This window comes from Delphinapterus leucas, chromosome 10, assembly GCF_059928025.1.
Source record: "Delphinapterus leucas isolate spDelLeu-1000000601 "Yukka" chromosome 10, BTC_Dleu_Yukka2, whole genome shotgun sequence".
Classification (NCBI taxonomy): Eukaryota; Metazoa; Chordata; class Mammalia; order Artiodactyla; family Monodontidae; genus Delphinapterus; species Delphinapterus leucas.
This window is the reverse complement of record NC_143138.1, coordinates 22,437,965-22,452,964: the sequence shown is the minus strand read 5'-3', so window position 1 is coordinate 22,452,964 and position 15,000 is coordinate 22,437,965. Positions and strand designations below refer to the sequence as shown.

At 45.5% G+C, this 15,000-nt stretch overlaps 1 protein-coding gene across 1 annotated transcript; it reads right to left on the bottom strand.

Moving 5' to 3' along the window:
- Nucleotides 1–5,940: 5,940 nt before the first annotated feature.
- TRIM15 (tripartite motif containing 15) lies at nt 5,941–15,000 on the bottom strand. The gene is made up of 7 exons (XM_022562182.2): nt 14,632–15,000; nt 12,658–12,753; nt 9,863–10,093; nt 9,076–9,098; nt 7,704–7,819; nt 7,323–7,355; nt 5,941–6,477 (listed from the first exon to the last, which is right to left on the bottom strand). The coding sequence occupies exons 1-7, from the start codon at nt 14,998–15,000 to the stop codon at nt 5,960–5,962; spliced, it is 1,386 nt and encodes a 461-aa protein (XP_022417890.2). The 3' UTR covers nt 5,941–5,959.

Sequence of the window (15,000 nt, the reverse complement as noted above, 5' to 3'; positions counted from 1 at the left end):
TGTTAATGAGGCGACTTTTGGGAATCAACTAAGGATTGGGGCTGGTTGCCAGGGAAACCAACCAGGAAAAGGGGTGGAACTTTCAGTCTCTTCCCCTGATTTCCAGGGAGGGGAGAGGGCCTAGAGGTTGAATCAATCACCAATGGCCAGTGAGTTAATCAATTGTGCCTGTGTGATGAAGCCTCCATAAAAACCCAAAAAGGAGGGAGTTCGGAGAGCTTCCAGGTGGGGAACAAGAATGCTTCCATGTGCCACTGTGCTGGGCCCAAACTCCACAAGAACAGAAGCCCCTTTGTCCGAGACCTCACCCTATGTATCTCTTCATCTGGATATTGATTCATGCCCTTTAATATCCTTTGTAATAAATCAGTAATCTAGTGAGTGAGCAGATTTCCTGAGTTCTGTGAGCCACACTAGAACGTTGATTGAACCCAAGGATGGGGTCGTGGGAACCTCTGATTTATAGCCAGTGGGTCAGATGTACAGGTAACAACCTGGACTTGCAACTGGCCTCTGAAGTGGAGGATGGTCCTGTGGGACTGAATCCCTAACCTGTGGAATCTGATGCTATCTCCAGGTAGATAGTGTCAGAATTGAGCTGACTTGTAGGACACACGGCTAGTGTCCAGAGAATTGCTGGTGATGTGGGCAAACCATCCCATCCCCCCGCTGCTGCCCCACATTGGAATTGGGTTCCAGAACCATAGTACGTTGATAATCCATTTAAAACTCATAATAATCTGATAGAACAGGTTTTTGTTTTTTTTATTTAAATCTCTTTTTCACTTGAGGAGACTAAGATTCAGAGGCATTAAGTAACTTACCAGGTACCTTGGCCACAATGATTGGCCCTGAGATGGATATCTTATCAAGTGTCATCCAGACACACTGGCTAGTGACTTGCAATCTGGCACAAAAATCAGCACTGAGCCAATCAAAAGCCTTTCTCTGGAATTTGGAGTTGGAATAGCTACGGTAGGTTCTGAAGGGTGAGAGTTGTGATCTTGTGGTGGTGAAAAAGACCTTAAAAACATAAATCACAAAGTGAAAATTTATGAAATTTATTACAAAATTCGAGATTTTAACCTAATGAATAACACCATTATCAAAGTTAACAAATGAGTCGTATTTTCAAGTCTAAAATGAGCAGGTTAATGTCTAAATATGCAAGAAATTCCTGGAAGTCAACAAAAGGAAGATGGAAAACTGAATAATGAGTGAAAGACAGATAGAAAATTCCAGAAGATATGCACCCTCACGGGAAGTCAGAAAAAAATAAAAAACAGTAGTGAGAGATCACTTTACAGTCAGCAGGTTTCCAGAAATTAGCAAGTTTGATAGTACCTATTGTTGAGGTGAGGTGGGGTGTTACCGAGTCCAAGCTCCCGCTCACCACCCCCACTACAGGCCGAGGAATCAGGAGGCGAGGTGTTGAGGCAAAGAATACAACTATTCGGAAAGCCGACAGACTGAGAAGATGGCAGACTAGTGTCTCTGAAAAACCATCTTATCGGGGTCTGGATGCCAGTTTCTTTTATAGAATCAGAGAGGGAAGTAAAGCAAAAAGGCAAAATAGAGAGGGAGAGGCAGTGAGGAAGTAAAGTAAAAAGGGCCATCAGTCTTGTGAAACGTGTCCTGGAATGGCCAGCCTCGGTGAGGGGATGTGTTAATTTCAGCCATTTACAGGTGGGCAGGGTCAGATTGTCTCCTTGTGAGCTGAACAAAGGCACTTTAAGTGTCAGGCAGAGGAGCAGGGTTCCCTGAGTCAGGCTATTATGTGTGTAAGTCAAAGAAACAGATCCAACATGGAGTCTGATTTAGCTCTTCCCTGTTACAGGGGAGCAGAAATCTCAGAGCCCCTCTGGCGGAAGTGTAAATGGATATAGCCATTCTGGGGAGCAATTTGGTGGTAATTAAGGAAATTAAGTGTGCACATACCAGCCATCCTCTCCTGGGCTGTATCTTAGGCTCTTACATGGGGAAGAGTATTAGGCTGTTCATCACAGCATTGCTTTTTCTCCCCCCTCCACACTGCGAGGCATGTGGGAACTTAGTTCCCTGACCAGGGATCCAACCCGTGCCCCCTGCAGTGGAAGCGCAGAGGCTTAACCACTGGGCCACCAGGGAAGTCCATCACAGCATTGCTTGTTGTCATAGGCAGATGGAGGTAACCCAGAAGCCCTTTGCCAAAAGAAAATATAATAAAATGCGGTGATGTGTATTGTAGAATACGATTCTGCAATTAGAAGCTATAAACCAGATGTATATACAGCAACACAATTAGATCTTAAAAATCATGGTACTGGGTTTTAAAAAGTAAGAAACAGATCTAGTGCCGTACTATTTATATATTCAAAGATCCCTCTGTATCCAAGGATACATGGAAAACACTAGAGAGTAGCTGCCTGCAGGGGTGAGGACAATCTGAATGAGAAATAAAAGAGAAAATATAAATAAAACAAGAAGACCTTGCATGGGCTGATGATGACGTACCTAGAATGAAGGAGTATTATTGAGTTAACTCTAAACTGGAAGCCAGAATAAAAGAAAGAACTGAAATGAGCAGGAAAATAAAGGGCACGAGTAAAGCCAGCAAGCCCGCCCATAGACTGAAAAATGCGCTCCACACGCAGAGCCAAGCAAGTGGACCAGAGATGATGCATTGCCGCGGCTCCAGTTCCCATCACATCCAGCCTGCTTTAATCACCGTTCTTGGGCTTCGGAGAGATGCCCCTCAAGTTCCCTATAATTACCCCTCTGGTCCTCTAAGGCACCTCAAGTGTATGTAATCCAGCAGACTGGCAGCTCTTATGAGGGCTCTCTCTCTCTCTCTCTCTCTCTCATTTTTTTTTTTTGTGGTACGCAGGCCTCTTGCTGTTGTGGCCTCTCCCGTTGCGGAGCACAGGCTCCGGACGCGCAGGCTCAGCGGCCATGGCTCACGGGCCCAGCCACTCCGCGGCATGTGTGATCTTCCCAGACTGGGGCACGAACCCGTGTCCCCTGCATCGGCAGGCAGACTCTCAACCACTGCGCTACTAGGGAAGCCCTCTCTGTCATTTTTTTTATCCCAATCTCCCAATTCATCCCCCCCCACACACACACACCCCTTTCCCCCTTGGTATCCATACATTTGTTCTCTACATCTATGTCTTTATTTCTGCTTTGCAAATAAGATCATCTTTACCATTTTTCTAGATTCCACATATATGCGTTAATATATGATATTTGTTTTTCTCTTCCTGACTTACCTCTCTCTGTATGACAGTCTCTAGGTCCATCCACATCTGTGCAAATGATACAGTTTCGTTCCTTTTTATGGCCAAGTTATATTCCATTGTATATACGTACCACATCTTCAGAATGACCATCATCAAAAAATCTACAGACAGTAAATGCTGGAGAGGGTGTGGAGAAAAGGGGACCCTCTTATACTGTTGGTGGGAACGTAAATTGGTACAGCCACTATGGAGAACAGTATGGAGGTTCCCTAAGAAACTGAAAATAGGACTACCGTATGACCCAGCAATCCCACTCCTGGGCATATACCCAGAGAAAACACAATTCAAAAGCATAATTCAAAAATATACACACACCCTAATGTTCACTGCAGCACTATTTACAATAGCCAGGACATGGAAGCAACCTAAATGTCTACCAACAGAGGAGTGGATAAAGAAGATGTGGGATCTCTTTTTGCCTCCTGCCCAGTAGTGGACAGAACACATCACTCTCACATTCCCAGAAAACAGCAGTGCTAACAGAAGTATTGAGATCAACAGAGATTGTGCTGAGGAACCTGTAGAGGAGATACAAGGACGGATTTACACAAACACTGCAACACAGATATCCTCAGACTCTCCAGGGGGGCCACAAAATGGATTATTTTCCTCCAGGCAGCTCTCAGTCCTCATTCTTGGGTCTTGGCTACTCCTAAACCTTCCCCTCAGGCTTCTAAATTCACTTTTATTTATACAGGGCAATTTTATTTTGGCCCAGAGCCTCTAAATGTGCATAGCCACGCCCCTATGTTTCCTGGACCACCCTAAAATGAGAAGTACTAGAGGCTTGGAAATACAGTGTAAGTCGTTCATTTGTTTTTTCTCTTTCATACTCAACCAAAAAGTCTTGTCTGACAAAAACACTAGCTCAGGGCAGAGAAAATGAAACAGAGCCCCATCATGACCTGTCTGTTTAGAAAGTCTGAGCTTCTTCGTAAGGTCACTGGACTGAGGCACCGAGGACCAGGATTCCACTTCCTGAAGATTACAAAGACCAGCTGGGAAACCTGTCAGACAAGTTCCTTAAACTTGTGCCAGTTTTCTCAACCACAGAACGAGAAAAACAAAGTAAGTCCTCTGTATTTCACAGGTTTGTTAAAAGGTTCAAAGGAAGATGTGTATTTTTGAAAAATAACTTTTGACTTGGGTAATGTTTGACAAGTGTTACAATGAGGCATGTGCTGCATATCGTTTTTCTTTGAGGGGGAGGATTGCGAAGAGTATTTATGGTATAATCTCATATCTGTTTAAAAAAAAAGCTAAATACACTTGTCTACAAAACTGGCAGGATAAACAAAAATGTTTTACCAGTGGTTATCTACAAGATGTGATAAGAGTAAGTGAATTGGAGAGAGGGACTTTTAACTCTTTGAAAATGTTTGAATCTTTTTAAAACCAGGAGTACAGTATATACTACTTTTATAATAAACATTAGGCAATACTACTACTGTTACTACTACTACTAGGTTGGACTACCAAACAATTTGATTTTTTTCTGGGTTAAACACAGCATGGTTCTGCCTGTCACACAAGGTGACAGAAGAAACCCTAATACCTCTGGCTTCATTTGTATCAAGGACTTCTATTTGCTCAGTTAAATTAGGGGTAATTATTCACATCCCAGTGATTCGTATTACAATTTTGTAATGAAATTCACATATGGTACCTGCGCTTAGAGTATCTTTAAGCCATCTGACCCCACACTTCAGGAGCAGGGCTCATACTATACAAAAGGTAATCGTGCACATAGATCTGTACTAGAGGGAACCTGACTGGGGATGAATGTAGATTTTTTCGGAGCTTGGGGTGGGAGGGTGGGAATGTAAGTGTTACACTTGAAAGAGAGCTAGAATCAGAAAGGGTGGAGGTGGTGTGAGAATCATCATTACAGAGATTCATACTTTGTGAAGGTATTTTAATGTGTGGTTAGTTTCTGTGTCCAATAATAGTAACAACAGTAACAATAATAAATATTTAAGAGGTTAGTTAAGAACTGAACACAAGCCTCGTTTTATTGAAGAATGGGATCTGGCCAGACTGCCCTCAGGCAAGTCCTGAGTAAAAGAACCGGCAGGATGTGTCTGGGTCACAGAGATTGCACTGGCTTTAAACCTTTCCTTCAGCCCCATCAGCACTGATTAGACACATGAAACGCAGGAGTCTGGGTGGGTGGCGCACTTAATTAGGACATTCTCTATGAGAAAGAGAAACGAGCGGAAAGGAAGGTGACCTGGGTCCACCCAGGGCTGGATGAAGAGGCCCTAAGGTCTGTAAAGACGGAAGTATCTCCATGTGTAAGCCCAAATAAAAACAGGCAACTGAAAAAATTAGTGCAAACTCCACAAAATGCTGCTTTTTCCCATGACGGTTATTCTGAAGCTTTAAACAGTTTTTAGATTTTTTTCCTCTTAAAAACCTACTGGCTCCCCAGCTTTGCTGGTGTCCTGGGCACAGTCTCGCCTGCCTCTGGTTCTCCACTCGGAGGTGCACAGAAGGCGGGAGCGTCAGCAGAGGGGACCAGGAACGTCAGGGAGTTGAAGGACATAAGATAAATAAAGTGAAAGAATTACAAAGCCACAGGGACGGAGATCCTGTGTCCTCCCGCAGTCTTGGGCACGACGACTCGCCCAGGGGTTGGAGCTGGATCCCCATGCGCTGCACCGCCCTTCGGACGCTCAGCCTCAGCCTTTCAAAGTAAGGCAAGAACCTTTTTTCCAGACAGCGAAGAAAGGATAGACCATGCCGGAGAAGGAGGCGGTGAAGGTGAAGATGGGCTCCTGGGTCTCGGCGTTGAGCAGGGCCAAGTGCCCCGCCTCGTAGTCCAGGGAGACGCCCACGAGGCGCGGGATCTCGCTCAGCGGCAGGTCGGTGCCCGGCGAGGTGCTGGCCCAGCACTGCTGGTGGGAGAGGATCACCGCCCAGACGCCCTCCTCGGCGCTCAGACCCTGCTTCCCTTTCCTCCTCATCTCCTCCCCGACCACCCCCACCGTGCAGCCGCCGCCGTCCCCCAGCTGCACCTCCACCTGCCAGCGGTGGCGCCCCGAGGAGAAGCTGGGGGAACCCAGCACCACCGGGAGACCCTCGAAGCGCAGGCGGCTGTCGGGCAGGTTCTGCTTCCGCCGGGTGTACTTCACAGACTTCCTGTCCTCGGAGAGGACCAGGCTCTGACTGGCGGTCTGAGGGTCCAGAGTGACAACCCCTATTGGGAGGAAGGCGTGGCCATCAACAGAGCTGGCAGCACAAAAAATGCCCCTAGAGCACGTGTGCTGTGAGTGCGAGGCAGAAGGAGCACCGGCCTTGTGCAGCCTGCCATTGTCCCGGCTTCTCAGAACCTCAGTTCCCCCTTTTGTTCCAGGAGGCAGAAGATGACAGCTCTACCTGACCCGCAAGTGGTGCTGTGCTATAAGGCTTTGCTTCTCAAAGTGAGGTCCATGGACCAGGGGCATCCGCTGTTCCTGGGAGCTTGTTAGAAATGCAGAATCTTGGGCCCCATCCCAGGCCTAGTGAATCAGAATCCACATTTTAACAAGATCCCCAGGTGAGTTTTCTGCACATTAATTTGAGAAGCAGAATGAGGTGATGTTTTGGGAATAGTTTCTAAATTAAGCACCAATTTAAAAGTAAATGCTATTTTAAAAATTGTTCAGTGTTTGTCCAAGTCAATAAAGAGTCCAGCACAATGCTGGACAAAAAATAACCAGCACTTGATAAATATTTTTGAATAACTAATATCTATACAAGTAACTAATATTAATTGAGCACTTACTATGTGCCAGGTTTCATACTAAGCTTTTTGCATACATGAATTCATTTATCTTCAGCTACTTGTGGGGTGGTACTATTATATTTTCTATTTTATAGATAAAGAAACTGGGACAAAGAGGCTTAATGACTTGTTAGTGTCTCATAACGAGCAAAGAGAACCCAAGCAATCGGGCTCCAGAGTTCATATCTTTAATTGCTCTGTTTGCTGCCTTGGATTGAAAGGATGAATTCACAAACGGATAAAGGAAAGAATGGCTCCCGAAGCCCCCAAGTGTTTACCTGTATCTGTTTCCAGATGATGCACCAAGTTTTCTGAGGGAAGCAAAAATAGAAAGATCTGTGACTTATTATTTCTTATAGGCACCCAAAAGGGTGGTGTGGTCTGGGAACAATGTGACATCAGGGACAGGAGAAGGCTCGGCTTCTGCTATGAAAGAGATGTAGTCCTCACCTTCCTGCCTCTCAGTGCAGCGCCCGTCCTTGGGGAGAGGAGATGCTCGAGGGAATGGTCTCCCTGGGCAGAGGGGGATCACTAAAGGAGGGCCTAAGAGATGGAAGATGTCTTGAGCCAGGTTTGGAAGGTGGGGAAAGATGGAGCTGGATGGAAGGCAGATGGGCAAGTGATGGGAATGGGGAGAGCTGCTGCCCCTTCCTGTTTACCTGAGAACGCCCTCATCATCTCTGGGAGGGTGAGTATTTTCCTGTGGAGATCGCGGATCTTTTCGACAAGGTCAGGAGAAATGGCCTCTGGACTCACAAAAGTCTTCATCTCATACCTGCAGACAAATTGGTAACCAGTTAGGTTCTAATTCCAAAAATAATGTTTGGGTCATCCAGACCCAATGAGGCTAAAATCAGACTTAAGAATCTTGGCACCTGTGGTGAATAATTAGATTGAGTATCATCCCTTTATCTTTGCTGGAAATGTGTAGCTACTAAAGCAAGAGCATTTCAGCTAGACCTAAGAGGAACAAATGGTAACCACTCCTCAAGAATTAGAGGTAGGTGCTTTAAGAGAATGGACCTGTGGGGACCAAAAGGGAAGAGATCATTAGTCTCTAGAGGGCGGTACAGTACCATTTGAAAAACAGCCTTACACAGTCTTTCTAATTTGTTGTGCTGTTCAGTACAAAGGGAAAGAGGTTGTGCAGGGATGAAAAAAGGAGATGAAAGAAATCCTATATGCAGTGAAAAAGCCCTCAGTTCTGGTTCCAGCTCAGTCTTTGCTTGTCAGTCTCTGTGTGACCTGGAGCAAGCACTTCGCCTCTAGGTTTTAGTTTCTTCATCCGACCAGAAGACCTTGAAGGCCCTTCTAGATCTAAATCTCTGACACTCTTTGAAAGTATGTTTAGAGAACTTCCTGATTCATGGACAGCTGAGTTCAGCTCCCCTACACATACATGGGCACACAGTATATGAGAAGTCCTCCCTAGCTGCTGTGTCTCTGCTCAGCCCACGGCAGACTGCTGATGCTAGAAAGGAACGGAGCCCTGCTATTAGTAATGCCTCTCAGCTGCTGGTTGCTGTCCTTTTATTGTAGCATTTGAAATTTTGAAGAAATGGGAAAGTTGAGTGGGAAAAATGATTGAAAGAACAGGCTGGTCTTCCCAAGTTTTGTGCTTATCATATTCTATACAAAATATTTCCCCTTAGGCTATTTTTTTATTTATTATTTTTTTAGACTGACATTTTAAACGGTGTTAAATACTGACTTAAGCACTAATGATTTCAAGGATTAAATAAAATGTTCCTGGATCAGCCTAACGTAATTATTATTTATAACTTCACTTCTCAGGGAAAAAAGTGCGTCCCCAATACCAAACAATCAGTTTTAAAAGGAACCTTAGAATACAAACCTTAGTAAATTGGGGCTGTTTATGTATGAGTGGATGAGAGAGTGTATCTGTTGGAGTGCTTTTGCTTTCCTGAGTAGCCACCTGTGGGGGCGGGGCGGGGGGCGTCAGTGAGTGCCCCTCCCCCTTCGGTCTCAAGGTCAAGTGTAAAGCAGGTGGGACTGGGCAGTGGGCCCTACCTGCTCTGGTTGACTCTGACATCCTACAAAAGAAAAAGATACACTTAGTTTCCATACATCCTTCCCATCAGGGATTCTGTACATCCTTTCTTCCTCAGCATATCAGCTCAAAACTCTCCTCCTCCAGAGAGGTGATCTTTCTAATTACCTACTCATTGGACCGTTAATTTACATCATGCTTCCGTACTAATGTGGGGCTGTGTTGTCAGTTCATCTGAGCTGCTTTCTCTGTCTCAGCCTCATCCTAGGAGTGTGTTCTGCCTCCAACAATTAGGAGATGGTGGTTAGCAGGGACCAGGCCTTCAGTTATCAGCCAGACCTGATGTGAAACAGGATGATATAATGATAATCACAACAGGCACTGTTTACTGAGTCCTTTCAGTGAATCAGAGACTACGCTAAACATTTTGCATGAATTTTTATTTTCATGGTCTTTGCAACAACCCTGTGAGGGAGGTGCTATGATTATCCCCATGTTTAGAGAGGTTACAAGATTTGCCAATGTCACACAGCTAGATGAGCTGACGCTCAAGCCCTTGACTACAAAGTTCACTCCAAAGCCCTTGGCGTGACCATGGTGCGTGACATGGGAAAGTCATCCAACCTTTTTGGGACTACATCTCTGTAACCTCTCTGGGCCGAAGGAACCCAATAATCAGTCCCTCTCGTTAGAAGTAATCTCTGCTTCCCTTTCCTATATTTCTCCAGCATCTTCCAGCCCCCAGTATGGTGTCCCCTTCCTGTGGACTCCCTCTCCTTTCCCATGAGCTGGTGGGCTGTCTCTCACTTGTAGAAGCTCACTTCCTGGTTGCTGACACTTCTCCTCCAGCTCTTTGACCTGGGCTCCAAGCCGGGCGACTTCCTCAGAGAGCTTCGAGATATACTCGTCCCTCTCCTTCCAGATCTGCTGCTCCAGCTCCGTCAGCCTGGCCAGCAGGAGATGCTGATATTCCCCCAGCTCCTGCTGCAACCTCTCAAAAGCCGCTTCCACCTGCTGCTTCTTGCTTTCAATCTGAGTCTACGAGGGGTAGAAAGACAGGCCTGGTTAGGGAGAAGCTCACAGAGCTGGGTTCCCAGAGGATCATCTATGAACTTGATTAAAAGGGATAAGGAGTAACTAGTTCCAAGATTCATCCTCCCAAATAATACTGTGGTACAAGGAGGTAGGTGTCACGATAAACTTACCAATGATGAGGGCGATGCTCTTGTCTCACCTAGAGATTCTAATTATAATGCACATTATACTCTCAGAGCCATGTTGAACTTTTCAAACATCCTTCCACATCTGCAATACCATCCTAACCCTCCCATACCATCCCTAGAGTCAGGTGGAGATGATCTCTTAGAGAGCAATTGAAGTGAAAGGAAGCTGTGATTAGCGCATGGTGTGGCATTGTTCTTAGCCACCGAGGTCGCCATCTACAGGGCATATTTTGATGGGAGTTGAGGGATGCTGGAGACATCTTCCTGTCCCCAAACTCTGTCTCCTTGGTCAAGGGACCAGAAATTCCCACACTGTGGATTTCCTCCCGGAAAATTTTGTAGCACGAGAGAAGAGATGGGCGGGAGGCAGATATCGCCTCACCATCAAACTACTGTCCTCGGGGTCAGCCTTGTGGTCAGTACTGGAATGCAGACACTGATATACACTTTCTGGCCCCAAGCTTCCTATCTGAAGGCAATGCTTTCAGGCGGACAGACTATAATGGGAAGAGCAATGGACTAAGGGTCAAGAGACCCAGGTTCTAGCCATTTCATTATGAGACGGCTTTGCCGTCTGACCTTGGGAGCAGCACTTTTCTGGACATCAATTTTCTGCTCTGAAAAATAATGGCTGGCAAGACGGATCCGGGATTAGAAGATGTCAGAACCACTTCCCGCTCTCATGTTCTGAGATTCTATAACCTTGACCCCAAATGCCCTTCTGCCGAGGCAGGGAGGTGAATAAGAACAGTCAGCCCGTTCTTCCCAGCTAGGCAACGGATACTAGACAACAAGCTTCCCCAGAATCTGTTAAGAAAACCCCTAGATGGGTATTTCCAAGTGGGAGAAATGGGTAAATTGTTTTTGTTTAAAAAAAGTGAATTTTAAAAACAAGTAAAGTGTCAAATAACTTGATTCTGAAGTTTGACTACACAGGTAGACTTATGAAATGCATTTTTGAGCACTAAACGGAGTATGGACATAATTTTCAAATACTATTTGAAAATTATTATTTTCAAATAATAATTAAATTAAGTTATTAAATTAAATTACTATTTTCAAATAATATTATTAAACACTTAATATTTCAGAAAACATTATTTAACATTGCAAGGTTTTAGGCCTAAAAAATGTGCCATTAACTTTATGAAATCCTACAGGTCATATTTTCTCAGCACTGGGAATAATAATTTTAAAAACCATCAGTTAATGTATAACCAATAAATACTACCTAGCTGTATGAAAATTGAACTTAGGATCATTTTAAATAGCTACTGCATTAGACAGAAAATCCAAACTGAGATTACTTTTACAGAGTCAAAGAAGTGCTAAGGAGGAAGCATTGAAACTAGAGACAAAAGACTAAATTCACCTAATTCTACCAAAACTACCTTAATGTTACAGGAAACAATGTATACATATGTGAAAACATCATGTTGCACACCTTAAGCATATGCATTTTTATTTCTCAATTATACCTTAATAAAACTGGAGTTGGGGGGAGAAAAATGCACCCTTACAAGAAAGGAAAGAAAGACAGTAATTCTGGCCATGTACATGTGTTATTCATTAGAGTGGAGGATTATCACTTCAGAAATTTGTGCAAAACATAAAAACACTTTCAAGAATTAAGAAAATAGTTACACTCTACAAATAACGACGTTATCATATGATATATGGGGGGGAGTGGTGTTCTAAATGAAGAAAATCAGGATTTCTTACAAGACACTGTTCTGTCACAAATGTCTGTGTGAAATATTTTACTCATGGATGCTAGGTGGATTTTTGATGTTTTAGAACAAAATTATATGTATTCCCAAAAGTTATTTAATGCAGACAACTAAAAACTCTCAAAAGTTACAAGAATCCTTAAAATGTCCAACAGAGCTGATGGGAAAATTTGGGAACTTCTTAGGACCAGAAGTAAACAAGAGAAGGATCCAGAGGAGTGATCAAACTGAGAAGCCAGTGTTCCTTCCAGATACTGGCTGATCACATGGCCTCACTGCTGTTTGGACCATCCACCCTGCCCGCTTGGAACAAAGAAAGAAAGGTGCTGACTGGAGACATCCCAGATGTGGGATCCCCAAATGTGAGAACCGCAAGGAAAGCTCACAAGAAAATAAGCTAACAGGATGAAGGGTCAGAAGAAATTAAACATCACCTAAACTTCAGATATTAGAAATATGTTTAAAAGGTTTAAAGACAATGGGAATAATAGGAAAAATAATTAATTTGAAAGGGAAAAAAAAAAGAAAACTGAAAAAGCATATTTGGAAAACAACCAAATAGAAATCAAACAGTTGAAAATTAACTAAAAAGAAAAGAAAAAAAAAGAAAACCCCCAAAGGAGAAGGTGGCCAATAATGTGGCCTTTACCAGGAGCACTTGGAGCTTCCGGTCTTCCCGGCTCTTCCTGTCTTCAATGTCATCTCTCTCCATTCTCAGGGCTTCCAGCCGACTCCTGAGACGGTCCTGTGGAGAGAAGAGTGGGCAGAAAGAGGTGGCTTAATTCATAATTCAACTCACAGGTATTAATTGTCTACCATGTTCCAGGCACACCGTTAAGTGCTGAGGAATTCAAAGGTGAAAAAGGCCCAGTTCCTGTCCCTACAAGACCACCATCGGGACTTGCTGGCGGTCCAGTGGTTAGGACATGGTGCTCTCACTGCCCGGGCCCTGGGTTCGATCCCTGGTCGGGGAACTAAGATCTCACAAGCTGCACAGCACGGCCAAAAAATAAAATAAATAAACAAATAAAAATAAATAAATTGGAAAAAAAAAGACCACCCTCTAGAGATGGAGTCTGTCACAAGTGATTAAAATACAAATGGACAGGGCTTCCCTGGTGGTGCAGTGGTTGAGAATCTGCCTGCCAATGCAGGGAACACGGGTTCGAGCCCTGGTCTGGGAGGATCCCACATGCCGTGGAGCAACTAGGCCCGTGAGCCACACTACTGAGCCTGTGCGTCTGGAGCTTGTGCTCCGCAACAAGAGAGGCCGCGACAGTGAGAGGCCCGCGCACCGCGATGAAGAGTGGCCCCCGCTTGCAGCAACTAGAGAAAGCCCTCGCACAGAAACGAAGACCCAACACAGCCATAAATAAATAAATAAATAAAATTTTAAAAAAAAGAAAAAAAGAAACTTGTTTAAAAAAAAAAATACAGACGGACAAATGCAATAATCAAGGTGTCCACACAGTGAGATGGGAGCACAGTGGAGGGGACACTTCTGCCTGTAGGGACAAGGGAAATTTGTCGAAAGCAGAAACCGGTTACAGTGGACCTTGAAAGATAAATTTCCAGTTGGGTAAGAGACGGGGAGGAGCGTACTTAATGCTTCTGAACTGTACACTTAAAAATTGGTAAAATGGCTAAAAAAAAAGTCAGGAGAGAGGAGAGCTTTCCAGGAGGAAGGAGCTGCATGTGAAAAGTATTAGAAGCAGGAAAGAGTGTTAATTCAACAAACAGCAGGTACATAACGGTCAGTTTGTCTGGACACATGGTGCCCGGGCAGGGTGGCTGACAGATAAAGGCAGGATCCCGACTCCAAGTGGCCTTGGATACCTTGCTAAAGACTTGAGATTTCTTTGGGCAGTAGGGATCCACGGAATGATTGTGAGCAGGGCAGCGACATTACGGGCTTTGTGTTTTGGGAAGCTCTGCCTCGCAGCAGGTTGGAGGGTGAGGGGAAAGGTAAGAATGCAGACAGGGACCTTGTTGGAGCCTCTGGGTGACAGATGGTGAGAGCCTGGATTCGGCAGCGGGGGAAATGCAGAGGGAAAGATGAGAGATATTTCTGCGGAGGCCACTTCCAGACCTGGTGACTGAGTGACAAGAGAGAGATCTGAGGGGCAGACAGGAGTGCATAATGTCCCCAAGACCAGATGGGCTGCTGTACTGCCACACCTCCCTTTCTCAAAAAGAAGAGCAATGCTTGTTGGATGCCTTCCCCATCCCTGTCTTCCCTCTGAGCTCCGGCAGTCAGGGCCTTGCTAGACCCCATATCCAGTCTGGATCCAGGGAGACAAAGGCCACCCTGCCCATGACCTGCAGGACAGCCTGCTCTCCTTCCTTCCCTAAAGAGTGAAGCCATGGCTACAATTCTCTGTGCTCCATCACCGCAAGGTCTTTTCGGGGCTGGAGCTGAATTTCCCCAAGACGTGAAAAGCCACGCATCCAAGTGGAAGGAACCACGTCCCCCTCAGTCTGAGACTGCCCCAGGGTCCCAACAGCCTTGGGGTCCCCTGATGTGGAAGCTGTGCCCTTCATGAAGATCCCCGCCCTATTCCCTTCACCACCTTGGGGTACTGTCCTGCCTCAAACAGCCCCAAACTGACCCTACCTTTCTTACCCGGTAGGGCTGGATGGCCTCGTCCAGGAGGCCCACAACGTGGGCCTGGTGGGAGGGACTCTCCCGGCAGAACACACAGAGGAATTTGGCATCATTCTCGCAGAAGAAGTAGATCTTCTCACCATGCTCCTCGCAGTAAGTCTCCCCCAGAGGGCCCAGGGGCACGGGGACCAAGAGGGTCTCGGTCTGCTTCTTCTCCTTGCAGAGGGGACAGAGCAAGACCCTGCCGGAGGGCTGGGCACCCATCTGGGAGGGTGGGGGGAGACAGTGCCAGCAGAAGGTGTGTCCACAGGTGGCGGTCACTGCATCCTCCAGGGGCCCTTTGCACTCAGAACAGGCAGCCCCTTTGTGGGAGGGGGTGGAGGGCAT

What these genes read in the sequence shown, in the direction of transcription:
- TRIM15 (XM_022562182.2), bottom strand. Translation starts at nt 15,000, where the DNA reads ATGCCCTCCACCCCCTCCCACAAAGGGGCTGCCTGTTCTGAGTGCAAA. An exon ending in CAGGAAGTGAGCTTCTACAA is followed by an intron (nt 9,099 to 9,862) that starts GTGAGAGACAGC and finishes TTTCTTTTGTAG; the next exon opens with GATGTCAGAGTCAACCAGAG. An exon ending in GATGATGAGGGCGTTCTCAG is followed by an intron (nt 7,356 to 7,703) that starts GTAAACAGGAAG and finishes TGCTTCCCTCAG; the next exon opens with AAAACTTGGTGCATCATCTG.